At 42.8% G+C, this 23,677-nt stretch overlaps 1 protein-coding gene across 5 annotated transcripts in view; it reads right to left on the bottom strand.

Moving 5' to 3' along the window:
• Nucleotides 1-23,677, bottom strand: part of LOC137286453 (intermembrane lipid transfer protein VPS13A-like) — a 139,498-nt gene that overhangs the window by 11,999 nt on the left and 103,822 nt on the right. For 4 of the 5 annotated variants that reach the window (XM_067818330.1, XM_067818331.1, XM_067818333.1 and 1 more), the window contains 17 exons: nucleotides 23,314-23,466; nucleotides 22,900-23,025; nucleotides 21,623-21,756; nucleotides 21,216-21,351; nucleotides 20,465-20,567; nucleotides 15,192-15,358; nucleotides 10,445-10,492; nucleotides 7,692-7,928; nucleotides 7,173-7,307; nucleotides 6,805-6,956; nucleotides 5,709-5,811; nucleotides 5,114-5,179; nucleotides 4,495-4,551; nucleotides 1,501-1,637; nucleotides 996-1,191; nucleotides 739-814; nucleotides 305-390 (listed from right to left, as the gene is read on the bottom strand). In XM_067818330.1, the coding sequence (XP_067674431.1) occupies nucleotides 305-390; nucleotides 739-814; nucleotides 996-1,191; nucleotides 1,501-1,637; nucleotides 4,495-4,551; nucleotides 5,114-5,179; nucleotides 5,709-5,811; nucleotides 6,805-6,956; nucleotides 7,173-7,307; nucleotides 7,692-7,928; nucleotides 10,445-10,492; nucleotides 15,192-15,358; nucleotides 20,465-20,567; nucleotides 21,216-21,351; nucleotides 21,623-21,756; nucleotides 22,900-23,025; nucleotides 23,314-23,466 (2,112 nt within the window). The remainder of the gene's footprint in view (nucleotides 1-304; nucleotides 391-738; nucleotides 815-995; nucleotides 1,192-1,500; nucleotides 1,638-4,494; nucleotides 4,552-5,113; nucleotides 5,180-5,708; nucleotides 5,812-6,804; nucleotides 6,957-7,172; nucleotides 7,308-7,691; nucleotides 7,929-10,444; nucleotides 10,493-15,191; nucleotides 15,359-20,464; nucleotides 20,568-21,215; nucleotides 21,352-21,622; nucleotides 21,757-22,899; nucleotides 23,026-23,313; nucleotides 23,467-23,677) is intronic. The other variant, XM_067818332.1, reaches the window with a different exon arrangement.

Raw genomic sequence — 23,677 nt, 5'->3', positions numbered from 1 at the left:
TCTTGTAACATGAAATGATTATTTTAATCACAGGACCTGAGTATTTCATCTGTCTATACATTTTCAGATGAATATTGTTGTACATCCATATCAATGTATTGATACATATACTTTGGGTGTGCTGGAGGCATATTTCTGAATCATGTAAAACCCTTCATTACCATTCTGCCTTCAAGGGAATGACATGAAAGACAGCTAGTTGGGACCGGTAAACTACAAACAGTGAAATACATAGTCACAGAAGAAGATTCCACAACAACTTACATGCATATCATTATGGTACATTCCAACCAAAGCTACTCACCCTTTTGTAATCATTGTCAAATGAAAGTGCAGCAAGGGCATTGCCTAAAGATCCTGTTACCAAGGCAACAGAACCAGCAGCACCACCTGTGAACATAAGAGGCTGTCTTAAGATGACAGTGGAACTCATCATAGCAGTATATTATCATTTTGCAGCATACCATTCCAGGTAACAACTTAGACCATCACAGGCCGTTTCATTCCTCAAGTCACAAGTCATACACTGGGTGGTTCATCCTACATGGTACCTATTCACTGCTTGGTGAACACTGCCTATTCTTTGCAAAGTCACTTGCCTATAAAGACATGTATGTAGACATGCTTCATTCAGGGGCTGGAGCAACCCAACACTGAACCTTCTGTGTGACCTTACCACTACCCAAGCCAACACCAGGTGACGCCTCTACAGTCATTGACTGTAGACTATAGACTTACCGACAGTCTTGCCCATGAGACTGTGTACACCACGACTCAGACTCTCTGCAAACTCATCAGACCCTTGTATGGACCCCTGAAAACACACAAGAAACATCAATATCATGGAAACTGACAAGAAACATCAATATCCTAGAAACAGATCAGAAATAATGGGTTAGACACAAAGAAAACTAATGTAATAAAAGTGTTAGATAATTAAAGATGACGATGATGATGATGAGGAGGAGGACGACAACAACAATGAAAAAACATACCAAGAATGGCTCATAGAAGAAGTCTCCAAGTCCTTGAGTGAAGTCCCGCACTAAACCGTATGGGTTGCCCAGCACGTCAAGTCCAAGCACCAGGACATATGCTTGCTGCAATGCCTGCTGGGTATAGTGGGAGCGGATCTGTGTGAGCAGCTGACTGATGGACAGCAGGGCACCTCGGCGTTGGAAGAAAGCCATTCTGAAAGTTTGAAATTCTGGTACAGTAACAAGGAAACTGGGCTAAATGTCTCCCGTAAAAATTCTTTGCACATGCTCAATCAATGAATTTATGAGTAGATACTACACACTACCGCATTTAGCCAACCATTTAAGAGTATCAGCACTTGCTCATGATCCAAAATGATATGATTTATCAGAATTTACTGATGTTGGAAACAGGCAGCAACCCACCTTTGTCATGTTGGCAGAATATTAAGAATATACAGCTACATCACTTTATAACACCTATGGATCTGGCATGGCTGATTAGATATAAATATCTATGTACCTGAGCTCAACACCTTTGATCTCAGTGAAAGTGGCGCCGACTGAGTTCAGGAAGAAGTCCACGATGTCAGAGGCGAAAGTGGAAACTTTTTGGTTCACTAAGTGTGGAGTCCCATTCAGCGAAAAGCTCACCCGCATCTACCATGTGGAGAACTCACAATGAACATTATCACTCAGTTTCTCAGGAGATCCTGTAGCTACATCTGTGGTATTTTAAAACAAGTTTCACATGTTAACAAATAGGCACAAGAAACAAACGTCTCCTGGCGTTCTTTGTTTACCACCAGGAGATGATTGCTTCTTGAGCCTGTTTGCCAGCATGTGAAACTTGTTTTAAATTACCAACGATGTAGCTACAGGATAACTCAGAGTGGCAAATTTGACCAGAAATGACACTATGAGTATAGTCATGGTGGTAGTCAACATGTTAAAGACGCTGCATGTGATTCAGTACTTTGATTGTAACATGAATGTAATGCGTGCCTGATTGTAGCAAACATATCTATCATTAATGTTGTGTGCCTGATTGTAGCACAAACATATCTATCATTAATGTTATGTGTGCTTGATTGTAGCACAAACATATCTATCATTAATGTTATGTGTGCTTGATTGTAGCACAAACATATCTAACATGAATGTAATGCGTGCCTGATTGTAGCACAAACATATCTAACATTAATGTTATGTGTGTCTGATTGTAGCACATGCATATCTAACATGAATGTAATGCGTGCCTGATTGTAGCACAAACATATCTATCATTATTGTTATGTGTGTCTGATTATAGCACAAACATATCTATCATTAATGTTATGTGTGCCTGATTGTAGCACATGCATATCTAACATTAATAATAAGGTGTGCATGAAGGGTGAAAATATTCATACAAATATACTGAACATCATTGAAAACGCACCACCTGTAAATTTTGAAATAAGGCAATAGAATCTTTTGGAAATGGAAAATTAATGGTGGGAATTTTGATAATAACACACTAGATCGTAAATAACGCTCTACAGTAAAAAACGGATCGTTCGAACACATCATCGAACACATCACATGAAAACAACAAATTTCATGCACATCACACACGAAGGGCACAAATTGCATGCAGAAAGCATGCTGTTCAGGGGTATAAATGACCTTCGGCACAAAACCGTTCTCATTTTCGCAGTACTTTCGTAAGTAAAGTTTTTTCGCCATGCCAAGATTGTCACCAGAGGAACGAGAACAGGCCTTGGGTATGTTGCAGGTCGGCGCTTCAAGCAGAAACATTGCACGACGATTTGGGTGTCATCATTCGACCATTCTGAGGCTTGCTAACAGATACCAACAAACAGGAACCAGCAGGGACCGGCAACGCCCAGGTCAGGCACGTGTTACCACCCCTCGTCAAGATCGAGACATTGTACGGCACCATATTCGGGATCGAACCTTGCCCGCTGCCAGAACCGCCAACGCTGTCCAGGGTCGACGTGGTTTGATCAGCGCTTCCACCGTCCGACGCCGTCTCCGTGCGGCAGGGTTACGTTGTCGACGCCCTTACGTTGGACCCATCCTGACTGACAGGCATCGCCGTGAACGCCGACAATGGGCTGAACAGCATCGTGTGTGGTTGTTATGACGTTGGCATGGTGTGGTGTTCTCCGACAAGTCGTGTTTTCACTTGCGAAATGCTGACGGGCGTCTACGGGTATGGCGTCGACGGGGTGAACGTTATCATCAGGATTGTGTTGTGCAAACCGATCGGTGGGGTGGAGGCAGCGTTATGGTGTGGGGAGGGATAAGTTATCACCACAGAACCGCTCTGATTGTTTGTCGTGGCAGAGTGAATGCCGTTTACTACCGTGACAACATTCTTCAGAACAACGTCGTTCCCTTCTTTCACCAGCATCAAGATCTGCACACATTTCAACATGACAATGCACGAGCCCACACTGCACGTGTTTCGATACCGTATCTGGCTAACAACAACATTCCTCTACTTCATTGGCCTGCATTGTCACCAGATTTGTCACCCATCGAACACTTGTGGGATTACATCGGCCAACGCCTCGCACGTCCTCCGCAGATCAACAACCTTGGGGAACTCGACAATGCCTTGCAGCAAGAGTGGAATGCAGTGCCTCAGGACTTTATTCAGAGACTTATCCGTTCAATGAGGAGACGTTGCACAGCTTGCGTTGCTGCTAACGGGGGTCATACACGCTACTGACTTTCCATTTTGACCCCATCTTTATTTCATTGTCAGCTGCATTAAATCTTCACTGTTTTGCTTGATTGTTTTTTGCTTCTTTTCTTTATCAAACATTGGTCTACACAAATATGTAAAATTTACATAGATTGCTCACTTCTGCTCTTAGAAATCCACAATTTTAGGGGTGGTGCGTTTTCAATGATGTTCAGTATATAACTAAGTGCTGAATACAAATGGCTATACGAAGATTAAGACCATGTGTTGCGATACTTGTTTCCAGGTGTATACTTTATGACCATAAAGATTATCAATGAACATATTTCAGTTGTTTGCACTCATATTTCACTGCACCAAAAGGAATACCTGGTATATAAATGTAAATAGTACTGTTGATAGTACACATAACAACTGTTAGTTCCACATATTGTGATACGTTATAAGTATAGACAAAAATTATGCATCAGACAAGTGCACCTCATAAACCAGAGGATGATATAACACCATTAAAAAGTATGGGATATTGGATTTACAGGATTGATAAAGTGATGAGGCCTAGGAGGAAACAGATGATGAAGAGAAATTAAGGGAAAATGTGACAATTTATTCCATTCCTGTTTCACCTGTATGGATACATATATATTACTTTTTCTCATATGCATTAGCATGTTTGATGGTATATGCTATTTTAGCAGGATAAGGTCACAGAGTTGCACTACCAGTTGTATCAAGTCAGCTGTTACGACAAGGTTGAGTGAACTAACCCTTGACCCTCACACTGTGTAGAGAAGACCTTACCTTCAGGGGAGACAGATGCAGGAACTCAAAGTACACCCTCTGTGGCCGGGATGCAATCTGGGAACAAACATGTTAAACAACTTCTTAAAGAACACGTGACAACTAACAAATACACTCTACATGAAGCGTTAGTGATCGATAACGTTACCGATGATGACATCATGAATATTGTGTGAGTGAGTGACTCGTATATCACACTGAAGTGGGAGATATTACAGCTGCAAATAACCTAGGTCTAATAGAACAATGATTACTGACAGCAGTAACAGCAGCAGCCTACAGAGTCAGGCACAGTGTGAAACCATTGAATCCCAATAAATCTGGTTCTAATCCATCCTTGGCTGTCCAGTGTATTCAGCTGTGATCAACAAACTTGACCTATAGACAAACTTTCATTTCAGCTGAAATCAACTGAACAGTGCAATGTCCCAAACCCACTGAATCAGGTACCTCTTAAACAAACGTGTGAGAAATTCTTAAAGAGCAGGTGGTATTGATGTCCTGAACAAAGGCCATGGTGGTGTAGTAATTGTGAAGGAATGGAGATATATTGGATCAAGTGCACTTCGGCAGTTTTAACAATATCCTTCCATCCCAGATTTCAACACAGGGTCCTCACCATGACGACAGCGACCTCCTGCAGTGATCTCTGGGCAACCAGCAAGTCAGAGTGCAACTGGTGACTCTGTAACAAACATTCTACCATAAGTTCAATAAATACTGGATTGTGATTGGTTAACCAAAGTCATTCAGAGGTATATAATTGCGTAAAATACCTCTGATTTTTCCAACACAGTGTGTATATTTTTTTAAACCTTAATAACATGGTTATGGTAGAATGTAGATATATCCACTGTTTTTGAAAATCAGAGGTATAATTATCATGCCTCTAAATTTAATTTTTTAGCACTTGGATAATGAATTAATTAAGAATAAATTTTTAACTGAATCACCACAGAACAATTGTACTTTAAAGGAGGGTGGCATGTGATGTGTGTGTATACATGAAACATATTTGAAAAGTGAAAACAGGTCTGTATCCCAAGTAGGACTATGTTCTTGTCCAAAGAATAATGAAAGAATGTAAACTGAGATCCGACAATCACCTCATTCTGAAGTGGCACTAGAGGAAATTTCTTTAGAACATAACCTCTGACTATACAGCGTATCTACATTTTGCCCATAGAGAGGTATGAAGGTTGTGGTGGACTGACCTCTGGTGGAGTGGTCTGAAGGCTGGAGAACACATCAAGAAGGGATAGCATGAAGCCCTTGTCCACACAGATGTTGAATTCCTGAATGAGCACCTTGAAGTACCTGCACATAACCCTCATCAGTCACACAAGCAACATCTTGCAACATCTTAGTTCAATTAAACTAAGTGTTTAAACAGAAGAAATCAACAGAAATAAACTCCAAATAATTAAAACCTCATCCTGTTGCAAATAAAGGGTTCGTAATAGATGTTAATAAAATCACCATATATAGTAAAAAAATTTGAAACATTGGTCTGATTGCAATTTTAACAGCTTAAAAGTAAATTGAGCCCATCAGCCTGTTCTTGATCAAGTTACAACTGTGTCACTGACATTCAGCACACAGCATGCTCTCAAACAGCTGCGTTAAGAATTATTGGTATTCTTTTGAATCATGCAGCATTTGTGGCCAATACTGGACTTAAAGAGAAAATAACGATCAATTATTTGCATTAATCTGATTCAGTTTACCACCATGATGGTTGATAAAACCCAGCTATTTCTCTCTGTACAGACATCCTGCTTCAAACACCTGCAAGAAATCTGTCTTGTACAAGAGAGTAGCAAGGCTCTTTAGTTCAGCACCTGAATGTTTGTGTGAATTTGTGACCAGAAAACAGCATGGATGTTTCAAACATACAGAATTCCCAGAATAGTAATGAAAATGACATTTTCAAAAGGTTGACTGGTTAAAATGAGACGTGATTTCTTGAAACATTTCTTGGAACATATATTCAAACAAAAGTCCAGTTTTATAATCAAGTTTGAGAGGAAAATGAAAAGTGTAGAATTTCTTTAAGAAAAATGCTGCAGCAGTGTCAGAAATAAGCGCAATCTCAAACTTTTATTATCTTTTTTCTTAGTCCATTGTTTTAGAGGATTAAACTTTAAATAATGACACAAAAAAATGGCAAAAGTGAAAAAAGAAATTTCAACACTGCAATATGTCATCTTCTTTGAACTCTGGAGTGATCCACATAAACAGTTTCAGTTTCATAGGCCATATATTTTAAGAGCATCTGTCAGACCTGTTTAAGTTTGAGTTTTTGTTTACCTGAAAGTATCAATGTTGTGTTCAGGGACAGTCCTCCTCATCAGACTGAGCTCTATGAAGGGTTTGGTCCCTGTCTTGCGGAGGATGTACTGAGGTATTGGAGCAGGACTGAGCACTGTGGGGAAGTAGGCATCAGTCAGCTGGTTGTCCAACTGGAACAAGAACACATTCAGTCAGACAGCAGCTTCAACACACTTTGGGAGTGTTAGCACTTGATTACACTTAGGGAAGCAGTCATAATGACGGTTAGCACCATAGTGAAACCCCCCAGCACAGGATGATGGTGAAGTACAGAAGGACGAGGAGCAGGATTCCGGATGGGTAAAAGTTAGACCTTCAGGACTACTGCTGTTGATAATGGTACACACCTGTAGTCTCTGTACTCTTGCGTAGACACTCATGTGATGCTCAGAGTGGCGATACTGGAACCACACTCCAGGGTGATGGGTCCTTCTCAGGGCACCCATGAATGGCTTGGACATCTGCATCTTCACCAGATCAGCCTGGAATCAACACAAACAAATGTCTGTATCTCCATGGTGTATATTCACAAAACATTATCATCATTGGATTAAAACTTTCCACTTCAACACAAATATGATACTGCCAATCTACTACTGTCCCAGCACCCTCTTTTTTCTGATGATACCTTCAGCTACATACAGCTACGGACACCTCTTCATATCTCAGATAACAACATTTGCTTTTTCCCCTCGGGTCTCTCCCTGGTCATGAAGGCTGGCATTATAATGTTCTCCACTTAACAGGCTCTTCACCCATCACTATTATCTAGCACTCTATCCACTTCTATCTAATCTAGTGCTCCCTGTAGACTCTAACTCAGTCCTCAACTCATCCCTGTCTCGTCATCCTGGTCCTCTACCCACCTCTATCTGGTCATGCAGGTTGGCATGTTCCTGTTCATTCTTCCACTGATCTTCCAGCCATGTTGCTAGCTCCACGTTGAGGATCTTCCATCGGTTGTTGACCTCAACTTCCCACATAGAAGGACTACTGGCCACAGACAGCAATGCCACCTCGTGGTACATCTTGTTGATGATGGATATACTCAATCCTTCCAATGAGATGAAGGTGCAGATGCTGGACTGTTCTCCCTCATTAAGCTGTAAACAGACATCACAGATACAAGAATCTGTTCTCAGGCTGTCAGACAGCAGACTACAGACTCAACTATGACACAAAAATAGAAGAATTGTAAACAATTTATACACCATACTGTGAAATGAGTGCATTCTACCAGCACCTTGACTCAGGCTTCTAGTTAAATTATATCAAAACAAGCCATGCCTTCACTCAAGGCAAGTTCAAGCATTAACAAGCCAATACTATCGACTATATAAAGTTTGATTCAACAAATAGCACTTTATCCAGCTTAGTGTACATGGGACATATATGAGAATATGAATCACTGAGTATTAAGCAACTGCCATGCAGGTTTGCTACAGCGACAAACAAAGCCAGACTTAAGAAGCGAAACATGGAGGCACTGATACTTCTTGGTATTTATAAAATATCACAATGCATGCACAAGCTGAAATAGATACTAATATACTAAAATGGCAAATGGCATAAATACAAACTATTAGGGTAAAATGTGTCTGAAGGTAAGGGACGCTTAATCCAAGGGATGAGGATCATGGGACACAAATCACAACTCAATTTGGCACAGTAAATAGCACATTACAATCGCAAACTCCTGTTGTTTACATGCCATGAAATATGGAATTCATAGAAAAATAGATTAAACATTTAAACAACATATCCACCTGACAACCATGTAATAGAAAGAAGATACATACTGACATCAAATGTAAAAGACATAAGAATGATGTTTCTTGCACACATGATTTTAAAAAAGGTAAGATCATGAGAGGATAAATTTTCAATTTAAAAGCAATCAACTAATGAAAATTGACCATTTCCAAGGAAATTACAATGACCATTGGCTTAAAGTTTAGTTCAGAATGTACATGATGCTGTTAGTCACTCATTGTAAGGTTTTGCTTGTCACATTCAGCAACATTCTAGCTACATCACAGTGGTCTCTACCAAATGGAGTACAGAGCAGACAGTCTTGTGATTGACGTTAATAGCATCCATCTATACATTTGGGATATGATGATATGTATTATCACAGTTACTAAGTCTCCAAGTTTTGGACTACTCGATCCCATTTGATGATTCTTGCAACAAGCATGGGTTGCTGAAGGTCATTCCTCAGGGTCGAAAATTGAAAGTGAAACAACACTGGCCTCCATAGTATGGTCAAAGTCAAGAAGGATGCCACACACACACATACAGTCTGATCAGACAAGAAGGATGTCATACACACACATAGAATCTGGTCACACAAGAAGGATGCCACACACACACATAGAATCTGTTCAGACAAGCAGGATGCCACTCACACAGAGTCTGGCCAAAGTCAAGAAGGTTCACACACACACACACATAGAGTCTGGTCACAGTCAAGAAGGATGCCAGACACACATACAGTCTGGTCAAACTCAAGAAGAATGCCACACACACACATACAGTCTGGTCAGTCAAGAAAGATGCCACACACACATACAATCTGGTCAGACAAGAAGGATGGGATGCCACACACACACATAGAATCTGTTCACACAAAAAGGATGCCACACACATATACAGTCTGGTCACGGTCAAGAAGGATGCCACACACACACACATTGTGGTCAGACAAGAAGGATATCATGTGCACGCACACACGCATGCACGCACAGAGTCTGGTCACAGTCAAGAAGGATAACACACACACATAGAGTCTGGTCACAGTCAAGAAGGATGCCATACACACATACAGTCTGGCCATAGTTCATAAGGAAAATACTTCTCCAGTCATGACCCAAGTAAGGTGGGTGCCTATCCTCACACTATCCTTACTCAGATGTCATTCTGACAGTTTGGACAAGGGAGATATATAGTTCCATCCCATTCATCTGGACATGGTAAATAATGAGTTGAAAGTCAGGACAGAAGTGTTTGGTGATTCTATTCCAGCTACTTGTGACCAACAGCACTACAAGGTGTTTGTACAGTTCTACAAAGAGTTAATCTACCTCTGTCCACAGCATGATGTCAGTACCACAACCACGATCAGGTCTATGTTCATGTTTAATCACAGCTACAGTGCTTAGATAGCTCTGTGAACATTAACCCATTCTATATTCTCACACCTGATTAGAAACTGAGCTAGGAATCTCTGGAGAAAGAGGATAAACAAGACGTAAGGTGAAAAGTGAACACAGACTGCTCTGCTCCCACAATGCATTAGAAGCCGACAAGCACCCACTGACCAACTGCACTAGAACCAAGCCTTGTGTCAGATGTGCCAACCGTGGCCTGATTAACATGTATCCATTTACAGGACAATAAATATCTAAATCTCAAACATCATGAATATGATGACATAAACGCTTAAAAAGATATTTTTCAATAATCCATTAAAGTTTTTGCTTGCACATTGCAGGATTTAGATAATTTATAATAGATGATTTGACGGCATGCAGTGGTTATTGCAGGTTGGCAAAGCTGGACTGTGAGTGAGGTAGAGAACGGCAGCGGCAGCAATGGCAGTGAGTGGCGAGCGGTTTACCTGGATGACACCTTTGTTAGATGGTAGGTCTACGCTCTGTACATGAGCCTAGGTTAGAAAAGCAGGCAACCCTTAAACATCACAGACCTGTACAGCACTAGAGTGTACCACTTTTTATTGTTCAATCATCTCAATGCCACTCAAATTTACTATTACATCAACATGCCACAGAGAGCCTTTGTATATTCTGGCATGGGTGAATATTATTTAAAAATGATGGCATTTAGAATTATTACAAACCAAGAAAATCTGAATATGAATATTTACTTGGCCACTTTAGGGATTAGGAAAAATGAAGAAAATGTGATGACAGTTTGAACACGCAATTCATTTTCACTGACGTACAAAACAACATTGTACCACCATGCTACAAAGACGCTACACGGGACTCGATGATCATCAGGCACATCACCACTGCCTTCGTTTTCATTCCTTGTTTCTTGCTAATACCTGAATATATCTTATTTAATAGAATAATAGGTGCGGTATGATTTCATATATCTGTTGACCATACGTTCTTGTGGGTTTTACAAGAAGTCCAAACATTAGAAAGTAAACATGAGTAATTACAGAAGCATCTCAGATAATGTCATCATATTGAGAGCTGATGTTCAGTATAAGCCAGGGTGAAGCTACGACTACTATGGCCCGACACACACTTGTAGTTTTACGGCCACAATGTCGTTACAGAAACAACACATCACAAACACACACGTCCTAGCCACACCCACCATGTCAGCATATTTCAGTGTTGTTACAAGTATTTATCAGGAGTATATGTGGAAATGTTTGTTTTTCAAGAATTCTCTATACCTTGATAGCTGTTACACCATTTGCTCTGCACCAATATACTATTTTTCCACCCCAAAGAGTAATGCAACAAATTTTGATATTGTTCAGTTTTAATAGTTTTCAAAAGATAAAAATAACAACAAAATCTCCTTATCTTTTATTTCAAAGTTGTTATGGCAGGGACACCTGTATTTTCTTTACTAATGACTAGCAAGACACATGACCAAAAAGCTTGTTTACCTATATCAACAGCCATTATTGTGATCAATAATAGCTGAGGTGAATGAAACTTTTATGATCAATAGATTACTATACAGTAAGTGGTCACTACATGGCTATACAGTAAGTGGTCACTAGGTCACTATATTTTAAGTGGTCTCATGATAACGTAAAAGAACAACACTGCAGGTTGTTCAAATGTGAAATGATCTCCGCAGGATCAAATATCTAAAATACAGTTGACAATTGTATACAAGATGTCAAAAAATTTAAATGAGATCATTTTTTAATCTGCCCACAGCATGGCAAAATCTCACACTGATCCACGCATGAGCGATTCACAATCTCGTGGGACCTTGTATCATTGTATCATGTACTATTTAGTAGATCTACATGTATATAGTAAGTGGTTCCATAATGACTAAGAAGATAGTGGATTATAATGAGTGAGTGAGTGAGTTTAGTTTTACGTCGCACTTAGCAATATTCCAGCTATATGGCGACGGTCTGTAAATAATCGAGTCTGGACCAGACAATCCAGTGATCAACAACATGAGCATCGATCTGCGCAATGGGGAACCGATGACATGTGTCAACCAAGTCAGCGAGCCTGACCACCCGATCCCGTTAGTCGCCTCTTACGACAAGCATAGTCACCTTTTATGGCAAGCATGGGTTGCTGAAGGCCTATTCTACCCCGGGACCTTCACGGGTCTAGTGGATTATAAGATATGTTGCCCCAAGATAACAAAGTTCCACGTGGTCCCATGATGACATATAGTAAGTGGTCCCATGACAACCATACGAAAAGAGGTCCCATGATGACCATATAGTAAGTGGTCCCATGATGACCATATAGTAAGTGGTCCCATTATGACCACACAGTAAGTGGTCCCATTATGACCACACAGTAAGTGGTCCCATTATGACCACACAGTAAGTGGTCCCATTATGACCATATAGTAAGTGGTCCCATGATGACTATACAGTAAGTGGTCCCATGATGACCACACAGTAAGTGGTCCAATGATGGCCATACAGTAAGTGGTCCCATGATGACCATACAGTAAGTGGTTCCATGATGACAATACAGTAAGTGGTCCCATGATGACCACACAGTAAGTGGTCCCATGATGACCATACAGTAAGTGGTCCCATGATGACTATATAGTAAGTGGTCCCATGATGACCATACAGTAAGTGGTCCCATGATGACTATATAGTAAGTGGTCCCATGTTGACTATATAGTAAGTGGTTCCATGATGACTATACAGTAAGTGGTCCCATGATGACCACACAGTAAGTGGTCCCATGATGACCATACAGTAAGTGGTCCCATGATGACTATACAGTAAGTGGTCCCATGATGACTATATAGTAAGTGGTCCCATGTTGACTATATAGTAAGTGGTTCCATGATGACTATACAGTAAGTGGTCCCATGATGACCACACAGTAAGTGGTCCCATGATGACCATACAGTAAGTGGTCCCATGATGACCATATAGTAAGTGGTTCCATGATGACCACACAGTAAGTGGTCCCATGATGACCATACAGTAAGTGGTCCCATGATGATTATACAGTAAGTAGTCCCATGATGACAACACAGTAAGTGGTCCCATGATGACAACACAGTAAGTGGTCCCATGACGACAACACAGTAAGTGGTCCCATGATGACCACACAGTAAGTGGTCCCATGATGACTACACAGTAAGTGGTCCCATGATGACCACACAGTAAGTGGTCCCATGATGACCATACGAAAAGTGGTCCCATTATGACCACACAGTAAGTGGTCCCGTGATGACCACACAGTAAGTGGTCCCATGATGACCATATAGTAAGTGGTCCCATGATGACCACACAGCAAGTGGTCCCATGATGACTACACAGTAAGTGGTCCCATGATGACCACACAGTAAGTGGTCCCATGATGACAACACAGTAAGTGGTCCCATGATGACAACACAGTAAGTGGTCCCATGATGACTATATAGTAAGTGGTCCCATGATGACTATATAGTAAGTGGTCCCATGTTGACTATATAGTAAGTGGTTCCATGATGACTATACAGTAAGTGGTCCCATGATGACCACACAGTAAGTGGTCCCATGATGACCATACAGTAAGTGGTCCCATGATGACTATACAGTAAGTGGTCCCATGATGACTATATAGTAAGTGGTCCCATGTTGACTATATAGTAAGTGGTTCCATGATGACTATACAGTAAGTGGTCCCATGATGACCACACAGTAAGTGGTCCCATGATGACCATACAGTAAGTGGTCCCATGATGATTATACAGTAAGTAGTCCCATGATGATAACACAGTAAGTGGTCCCATGATGACAACACAGTAAGTGGTCCCATGACGACAACACAGTAAGTGGTCCCATGATGACCACATAGTAAGTGGTCCCATGATGACCACACAGTAAGTGGTCCCATGATGACTACACAGTAAGTGGTCCCATGATGACCACACAGTAAGTGGTCCCATGATGACCATACGAAAAGTGGTCCCATTATGACCACACAGTAAGTGGTCCCGTGATGACCACACAGTAAGTGGTCCCATGATGACCATATAGTAAGTGGTACCATGATGACCACACAGCAAGTGGTCCCATGATGACTACACAGTAAGTGGTCCCATGATGACCACACAGTAAGTGGTCCCATGATGACAACACAGTAAGTGGTCCAATGATGACAACACAGTAAGTGGTCCCATGATGACTATATAGTAAGTGGTCCCATGATGACCACACAGTAAGTGGTCCCATGATGACTACATAGTAAGTGGTTCTATGATGACCACACAGTAAGTGGTCCCATGATGACTACACAGTAAGTGGTCCCATGATGACCATACGAAAAGTGGTCCCATTATGACTACACAGTAAGTGGTCTCGTGATGACCACACAGTAAGTGGTCCCATGATGACCATATAGTAAGTGGTCCCATGATGACTATATAGTAAGTGGTTCCATGATGACTATATAGTAAGCGGTCCCCTGATGACTATTTAGTAAGTGGTCCCATGATGACCATATAGTAAGTGGTCCCATGATGACTATATAGTAAGTGGTTCCATGATGACTATATAGTAAGCGGTCCCCTGATGACTATTTAGTAAGTGGTCCCATGATGACCATATAGTAAGTGGTCCCATGATGACCATACAGTAAGTGGTCCCATTATGACCACACAGTAAGTGGTCCCATGATGACCACACAGTAAGTGGTCCCATGATGACCATATAGTAAGTGGTTCCATGATGACCACACAGTAAGTGGTCCCATGATGACCACACAGTAAGTGGTCCCATGATGACCACACAGTAAGTGGTCCCATGATGACTATATAGTAAGTGGTTCCATGATGACTATATAGTAAGCGGTCCCCTGATGACCATATAGTAAGTGGTCCCATGATGACCATACAGTAAGTGGTCCCATGATGACTTTGTTTTAAGTGGTTACTTGGTGATTTTGAAGGAAGTAAACACTAGATGTCTATATGTGTGGTTCCATGATGACGATAGAAGTTGTTCATGTGAGGGCTTTATCTAGTGGTCTCATGAAACTTAATCTGTTCACTTGATGACTCTGTTAGTTCTTCATGTGATTCAAGCATCAGAACTGTGCAAAAGAAACAGGTCACTATATTGTGAGCTACCATGCAACACATTTTTAGACAATGCCAAGGTCACCAGTTCTTACCTTTCTCACAGCATTGGCAACACGTTCGTCTTGTGTGAAGAGCAGGACCCGTTGCAGACCATCCAGGTAGGACACCCAGTAAATGACCATCTTGTCAGTGCGAGTCCGGGCATTCAGCTTCTTGGTCAAGTGCGGCAACAAGCCATCCATTTCATCACTCTCCTCATCTGGGACATAAAACAAAAACTGAGTGATAACCTCAAGTTCTGAAATAATGACACTCCGACTTAACTTGTATGCCTGAAAGGATTCTATCTGCAGATTACAGAGAGAATTCTTTAGCGATGACATCTGTTTATCAGTTTAGACAAACCTGCAGAGGTTTCCAATTCTTTGAAGAGAATTGTCCTTAGGGTACATATATGCATTTTCTGCTGTCGGAAAATGTCATGTGACAGTTGTATCAATGTTTTAATAAAAGATTGTATAATAAACAAAAAGTCTTTTTTTTTTGTTCATTATACAGCCCCTCACCACATGGAGTCACCCCTCTGCCGCGCAAGCAGGTAAGCATCCAAGCCCGTATCATCATTCCTTCTGCTGAATAAATCAGTGAACAGAATTGCAGGGAGGTGGGCGGCCCTAGCCCAAGGACAATTCTCTTCAATGAATTGGAAACCTCTACAGGATTGTCTAATTCTTTTTCATAGAGATCGTCCTTGGGGTACATATATGCATAAACTCAGACTTCCAAAGACCGGAGGTTAGGGAGGAGGGAATTTTGGTACAGTATGTAATTATAGTGATAGTAATTACGAAAATTATCTTACGCAAAAATTCTCACCTGTGTACTCCCGATGAGCATCAGCGAGATGCATTATTGGAGAGAACCGACAGGGAGCAACCGCCTCAATACCCACCTCAGAGCTAAACATGATATAAATAGCACTGCAAAAGTGCAAACATAACCCCACCCACATTGTGATTTCTATATAGGGCACCATAAGGGGGAAACCCAACTGAAGACTGACAACAAATCAATCGAGATCTAAGTCGTGGGATACGTCAACAATGGAGACATGCACTTATACGCAGTAATCAGCAACGTCAACTGACAATCAATTGAGACTCACTCGGCCAGGGTGGCAGGACACTGTTCACTGGAGAGTACGGCCAAAGCACGCTCTCTCATATGAGTGCGTATCAAGCTGGTAGGGCTTGATAAACGTGCCAGGCCTGCTCCAAATAGCAGCAGAGCAAATCTCTTCAATGGACAGCGCTGATGTGAATGCTTTCTGCCCTGACCAAGTCAGCCTTCAACCCCTCATGGGGAGGCTTGCACTTAGCCTGGTAAGCAGCACAGATGAATGAAACTTGCCAGCGAGATAGGGTCTGTTTGCTAGCAGGCACCGTAACAGCAGAACAGATGGGTCTTACGGACATCCAACGTGTGAGTGCTCGTTGCAGAGGTCCCCGATGTAGAAGGCTGGGTGAGAGTGGGAAGTTCGATAGGAGCTGTCACATGGAAAACATGATCAATCTTCGGACAGTAGAAATCCGGAAGGCGAATACTGACACGGTCTGGGTGAAACACAATAAGTGCCTGGTCTGCAGACATGGCATGTAAATCGCCAACCCTTCTCCCAGATGTTACCGCAACCAGAAATACGACCTTCCATGTTAACAGCTGAATGGAAATAGCCAATAGACGTGAGAAAGTAGGACCGGACAGCCAATCAAGCACGATTGACAAATCCCAAGGTAGGCTGGTACGCCTAATAGCAGGTCAAACCCGATCCACGCCAGCTAAAACCCGATGCACGAGAGGGTGCTGCTCCAGAGGAGCACTATCGACAGGGGAGTGAAAGGTGGAAATAGCGATGGAGTAGCCATGAATGGTCGAAGCTGCCAAGCCTTCTTCCAAACAAGCTTGCAAAAACTACTCGCACTAAATCCGCAGAAAAGGGATCTGCAATCCCCCTATCTGAACACCAGCACGCATAGCGCGACCAGCTATTCTCATACTGAACATTTGTTGAATCCCACCTTGAAGCCAAAATTGTGTCTGCAACTGCCGCAGGAATTCCGCGTGCCTCGAGGCTAGACCTGACAGGGGCCAAGCCACCCACTGAATCCATGGATTGGGGTGTGGCGCGCTGTTCTGAGTGAGAATGTCCGGTCGCAAAGGTAACAGAACAGGAGGCTGAGCCAGAAACCTGAGAATTACTGGAAACCAGGAAACTCTGTGACGACTAAAGTGGTGCCAGAAGCACAAGCAGCCAAGCTGGCTGGGTGGACAGCTGGTAGAGGACCTGGGGAACCAGGTAAAGTGGCGGAAACGCCCACAGAACCTGTCCCGTCCAATCCAGCAGGAAGGACGCCAATGCATTTTGGTCCTGTATTCAAGAGCAGAACATTGGCATCTGATTTGTCCCGCTGGACGCAAACAGATCCACCTGGAACGATCTGTACAACTGGGAGATAACTCTGAATATCCGCAGATCAAGCATCCACTCATGCAGGGCCAGGATCCAGCGAGAGAGAGCATCTGAAAACCAACTGCACAGCTCTCATTTCTAAGATATTGATGTGAAAACTGGCTCTGACTTCGGACCAGCGTCTGGATACTGACAGACTGTCCAGACGCCTGCCCCAGCCCGTGAGGGATGCATCGGTTTGAACTGTAAGAGCTGGCGTTGAGAGTTCCAAATCGACCCCCTTGGAGAGATTCCCGACATCGGTCCACCACTGAAGGTGAAGAGACAACCACCCAGGAACTGAGACACTTCTCCAGATGCTCTGAGTGAGCCCACAGACTCACCAAAGCTTGCTGTATGGGGCGCATCCTCAACCGCACCTGCCATACCACAGAGATGGTCGCCGTCATGTCACCCAAGAAGCGAAGCAAAGTTTGTGCGGGTGCCTGCGGTTGTGAGAGGAAGGAAGGCACCATCTTCCGTACTCTGCTGACCCGCTTGGGCGACAAAGACACTAGACAGTGATGTGTTGTGAACCTTGCCCGAGAAAGACCAAGTCCTGGGTGGGTACCAGGTCGGACTTCTTGAGGTTGATGATCCACCCCAGCCGAACTAGAATATCTATCACTGCGTGAATAGAATCTAGACTCGCTGGTTGACTCACTATCATGAGTTTGGTGAATACCCTTGGGAAATGCTGAAGTGGAGCACCATGAACTGGTAACACACCCTATCGTAAGAGAACTGGAGGAACTGCTTGAACGACGGGTGTATCGGCACATGAAGATACACATCCTTGAGGTTGATCAATGTAAGCAAATCACTGGGCTGAACAGCGGAGATCACCAAGCAAAGTGTATCCATCTTGTAGGATGGAACTTCTATCATGTGGTTCAACTCCTTGAGGTTGAGAATGGGATGGAACCTGCTGTCCTTCTTTGGTACAAGGAAGTACATGGAGTAAAATCTCACCTATTCCTCATCTGGGGGTACACGCTCTATTGCGGATTTGTCCAGCAAACATTGTCTCGCAGAATACTTGCCTTGATTGAAAAGGACGGCACCGGAGTGCGCCTTATGCCGACAAACTCTGGTGGGGCTCTCTTCCACAGTGGTAGATGGCCGACATGAATGGTGGACAGCACCCAAGGATTTCGTGTTGCCTTCTCCCATTCCGGTAGGAAGAGGGAGAGGCGACCACCCACTGGGACATGAGGCAAGAGGGCCTGAATAGTCCCATGCAACACTGGAATTAACTGGGACTGCCCTGTGGGAACAACCAGTGTGTCTAGCGGGGGCTCGGGACAGGCCCCCCGCTACTGCGAAAAGGCTGTTGGGAGCTAGACGAAGAGGTCTGCTCTTTCCCCTTGCCTTTGGCGGTGTGACTCCTCTTCCTACTCCTGCCCAGTGGCCAAAACCAGCTGGCAGACTTGGACATAAGGGGCGTCCTGGAAGAAGAGCTCACTACTGGAGCGCAGGGGCGAGAAACCCTGTCTTTAAAAGACGTCGCAGCTGCTGCAGCCTCCCGAAAGACCTGATGTGCCCCCTGGAAACAACGTCGCTCCCAGCCGAAACAGAAGGGCCAGCAAGGTCTGCTGTGTCACTGCCGAATAACGAGACGTCCAACAGCCACAGCTTACGCATCCCCATAACTGTGCACATCACCGTAGACGCCGCTGACCTCAACGAGTCGTGTGTCAGGTGGGCCTGTACTTCGGACAGCTGACGTAAGAGAACTGCATTTGGGGAGATGTCCCCAGAGTTCTCTCCCACCTCCAGGGCTGACCTCTGTAAGGAGGGGTGTTAAGCTGCAAGGACCACCACCACAACCTGCTGCATGGCATTCCAATAGACCTCCTTATAGGTCAGGTATGCCTGCCGCAGGGGGAGCACGACTGGGCAAATGGTGGAACCAACCACCCTTGCTTGGCAGCTGGAGCTGCACATGAGGAAGCTGAGCCTCCCCCAAGGGCGACCGAAGTGAACACACACTCATCCAGACGGAGACGAAGAGGACTGTGGCGCAGGGGCAGACTTAGTTTTGCTGCTAGATTCAGACTTAGTTTCTTTAGCCTTATCATGCTTAGCTGGGGAAGCTCCATCAGCTCCCCTCCCGCAACTCTTTGTAAAAGAGGAAATCTGCTGCTCTGTTTCTTTTTCCAGCACACACGTCGGAAAAGTGTGGTGACAGCAGAAGGAATGATGATATGGGCTTGGATGCTTACCTGGTTGCCAGCTTACCCGCAGCGGAGGGGTGACTCCATGTGGTGAGGGGCCATATAAGACTTTTTGTTTATTGTAGAATATTTTATTAAAACATTGATACAACTGACACGTGACATTTTCCGGCAGCAGAAAATGCATATATGTACCCTAAGGATGATCTCTATGAAAAAGAAACTTTCAATTGTTGAAAGTTGTCTTTTGATAAATATACCCTGACGTTTCAATTATATATATCAAAGATGTAGTGACACATTCTTGTCACATAAGGGTGAAACCGTGCCACTTTCAGATCTGACATTAACTATATTAACAGTTTCAGAGTCGTTATCCTGTCAGCTAACTCTCTGTCCTGGACAATCTTATGCCATACATTATCAGTATGATACTGAGGAATATATAGATGTGTAAACCGAAGATGTAAGCTGTACAGTGGAATTCTGATAACCAAGTACTACTGGCCACTATCTTCATTTTCAAGCTTGTGAACATTTTCTAGTAACTTTGCAATATGATATGCTGATGATTCAAAAGATTCTTCTTTGAACGTTGAGTAGAATTTTACGAAGTGACCTTACTAATTTCGAGCTATCACCACCACCACCACCACCACCAACACCACCATCATCTCACCATCAGGACTACTCTCCATGCTGTCGATGGCATCTGTGACGTCCATGGAGCCAGTGGCGTTGCGTAGAGACTGGACTCGCAGACGTACCTCTCCACAACCATCCTGGAACAAGGGACATACATAGCCTACAGACACAAGCATTCATACATCCACTTCCCGTCAAGTGCTACTTGAATCCTTTGAAGTGTCATTCAAAATTCCCCAGTAACTCTTGTACCTTAAAACAGTCTGTTCCTCAATCTATGCCTGACCAAGGTTTATTGTTGCCAGTGTAAACATACCACACAAAATAAGTCAGGGACCTCTAATTTTTGCTCATTACTATGAGAGAATCGGGTGGTTCTGAACATATTTTAAGCAGTATACATTTGTCAGCTGTTCCTGACCCACCTAGGACCTGTGATGTGGCTAGTTACTTCAAGGGATGAGATGAGCATGCGAGACAAATTGTGGGAAGAAACCTGGAAAAAAGTAAAGGACCACTTGTCCTTTAATGTCATACCTCATTTTTTCCCCTCAATATATATCCTTGATTACACACTGTCAACAATTATCACAGGTCAGTCTCTGCACTGAAGTCTCAGTTCCATACAATGCTAGTGTTGTGTCAGCTATTGCATCAGGCCATAATCTTTCTGTACATTTACTAACCTCATGAGTGATCCAGCCTCACATACTATATGACATCACAGATGCAAATCACAACTATTTTTTCCTTGGCAGTTACCAGCAGGTAGAGACTACCAGTACCTTGTTGATATAGCCAGGGAAGCTGGGCTTCTTGCGGCCATATACATTCCACATAAGTGTCCTCTCTGCCATTGGTTCATCCCATGTATACAGCACAGACTGACTAGATGACAGCAGGGTCACCTGACTCTGGTTCCTAGGCAACAAAAATAATGTGTATAGAATTTTAAAATCTTAAAAAACCACAAGCCCTCTTTTTGTCTATTAAATATGGCACAGTTTGTAAGCCATTCTCTGCAATGAAACATGACATACCACAAGAAAAACATCATGATGAAAAGATAGATGGGTCCTTAGGCACTGCTGCCATTACAACACACTACACCAAGAATATTATTGCCAAAACCCTCTACGAAACTCAATACGAAACTGAGTATGATGTCTGTTTTCATCTCAGGTGTACTTACTTCTGATGTATTTTGATGAAGACATCTTCACAGAGGTTCTCGACTCTCACAGGACAGTCGCCGTGGCTGTAGTTGGTGAAGACGATCGTGACGGGGGAGTCTGTTCCCCCAGACACCTCTACACACAGTGCTGTCTGGGAGACACATTACAGCATACAGTAGGATACAAGCATACAACAATGAGGCACTGTAGCTCAAACGATTTTCTGTTTAGTTTGCACTGTGTTACAATTAAAGGGGCACTGATGCGAAGTGAATAATGTTTCTCGCCAATGGTCTAATTACGAAACCAAGCAGCAAATTGGTCAGCACCCGCTCCCTCGACCATGATGGACAAAGGGACTGGGCTCCTGTCCACATTAGCAGAATTTCTTCACCCTAAAAAGTGAGGAGGCCGGATACCCATCACATGCCGTTATTTAAAAATATCCATGGCATTCCTTATGCGACTGTAACAAAATATCCCAGCAGTGTAGGTTTTTTTCTGATGCCTGGATGGTATAGTGACTGATCCAATTTGGTCCTACCTCTGTGTTTTAACCTCGATATTTAATCATGTCCTGTGAAAATATGATGTCTACATACACGTATCAAGTCATCTGTTTCATATAAGTCGGAAAGATTGCAAAGCTTTATATTTAGACAGTTTTGAGTGTTGGCCCATCTGTCATAGCAAACATCATACGCAAATTTTGGTAGCTACAACCCTGGTTTATTACCTATGATAATAAAAAACACACAGGTGATTTATGTGAATTCGTAAACTAATAACAACGACTTTGCCATTGCTAGAGAAATAGAGGCACAGCAGAGATCATGAACCTGTCACGAATTCTGGGATATCATCCGGGCACTCTCGGGAGAAAAACAATAACAAATTAAACCACCAGCCCACGGACATTGCTCCGCATCAGTGCTCCTTTAAATGCTCAACACTTTGTACATACTGAAATGTGTATTTTCACACAAACAATAGACCAAGTAATGCAGTGAGAGACAAATGAACTCCTTCTCCACATGGTTGCTGTATATCAGACCCGAACTAAATTTTTTCAAAGGAAAGTCAAATTCCTGTATGGCACAAATAGACACGAATTTAATATCAGAAGTTAAAAATATCCTAAATTATAAAACATATATAGAGTAATATTTCACATAAATATTAGTTCCTTATAATTTTTGTTCAAATTGTCCTTTTAATAATATATGCAATAATTTGGAATAGTCAGTGCATGATCATCATTGACATCACATATGTAGTGTAAGAGAGGTCTCACCCCTTGGTCCATACGCAACACAGTGTTGTGTGGTTTCTTGATGGGGAAGTGCTGTGACACAACATTGCTATTTTCATACTTCGTGTACATACTGTAGTTGTCTGTGGTTGGCCAAAAGGGTTGGCACTGAAACATCACACACATGTACCATGAGACAAACCATTGAAGACAACCAGCCAAGAATGTGATGTACATGTACTGGAATATCTGTTTTTTCACACTACATACTGGTATATATTACTCGCAATCATTCGGATTTCTGGTGTAAATAATCTCTGACAATTTGAGACAACACATGTTTTCTTGGCTTTGCACAAATAGCTTGACCTCAAGCTTGAAACTTTCATTTATTCTCTATTACATGACATACTTGTCTCAGTGTTCTGTGAGAGGAGCAGTGAGATGGTGTCTTACCTCGCCAACAGGAAGGTCAAACCATAGGTCAGCATCCTCGTTCTCCTCCATGTATCGCAGCTTCTGCTTTGTGCAGTTGATGACCAGGAAGAATGGGAGGATGGTGATGATCTTAGACAACTTCAGGTTGGACATCTCACTTTGCACCATGAACTGTAAGATAAGGCTCAATATTAGTTACCCAGGAACAGAAACCAATGTGCAAAGGTAGGTTCTGTGTCCCATGAACCCGAAAACCCGAGAAAAGCCAAAAAACCATGTAACCCACAAAGTCACCCAACACAAGCCACCCACTGTGTTCCCCAGCAACAAGTCATCCATCATTTCCCCAGCGACAGGCCACCCACCATGTTCTCCAGCAACA

Source organism: Haliotis asinina, chromosome 6, assembly GCF_037392515.1.
Source record: "Haliotis asinina isolate JCU_RB_2024 chromosome 6, JCU_Hal_asi_v2, whole genome shotgun sequence".
Classification (NCBI taxonomy): Eukaryota; Metazoa; Mollusca; class Gastropoda; order Lepetellida; family Haliotidae; genus Haliotis; species Haliotis asinina.
This window is presented reverse-complemented; position numbering and strand designations above follow the sequence as displayed.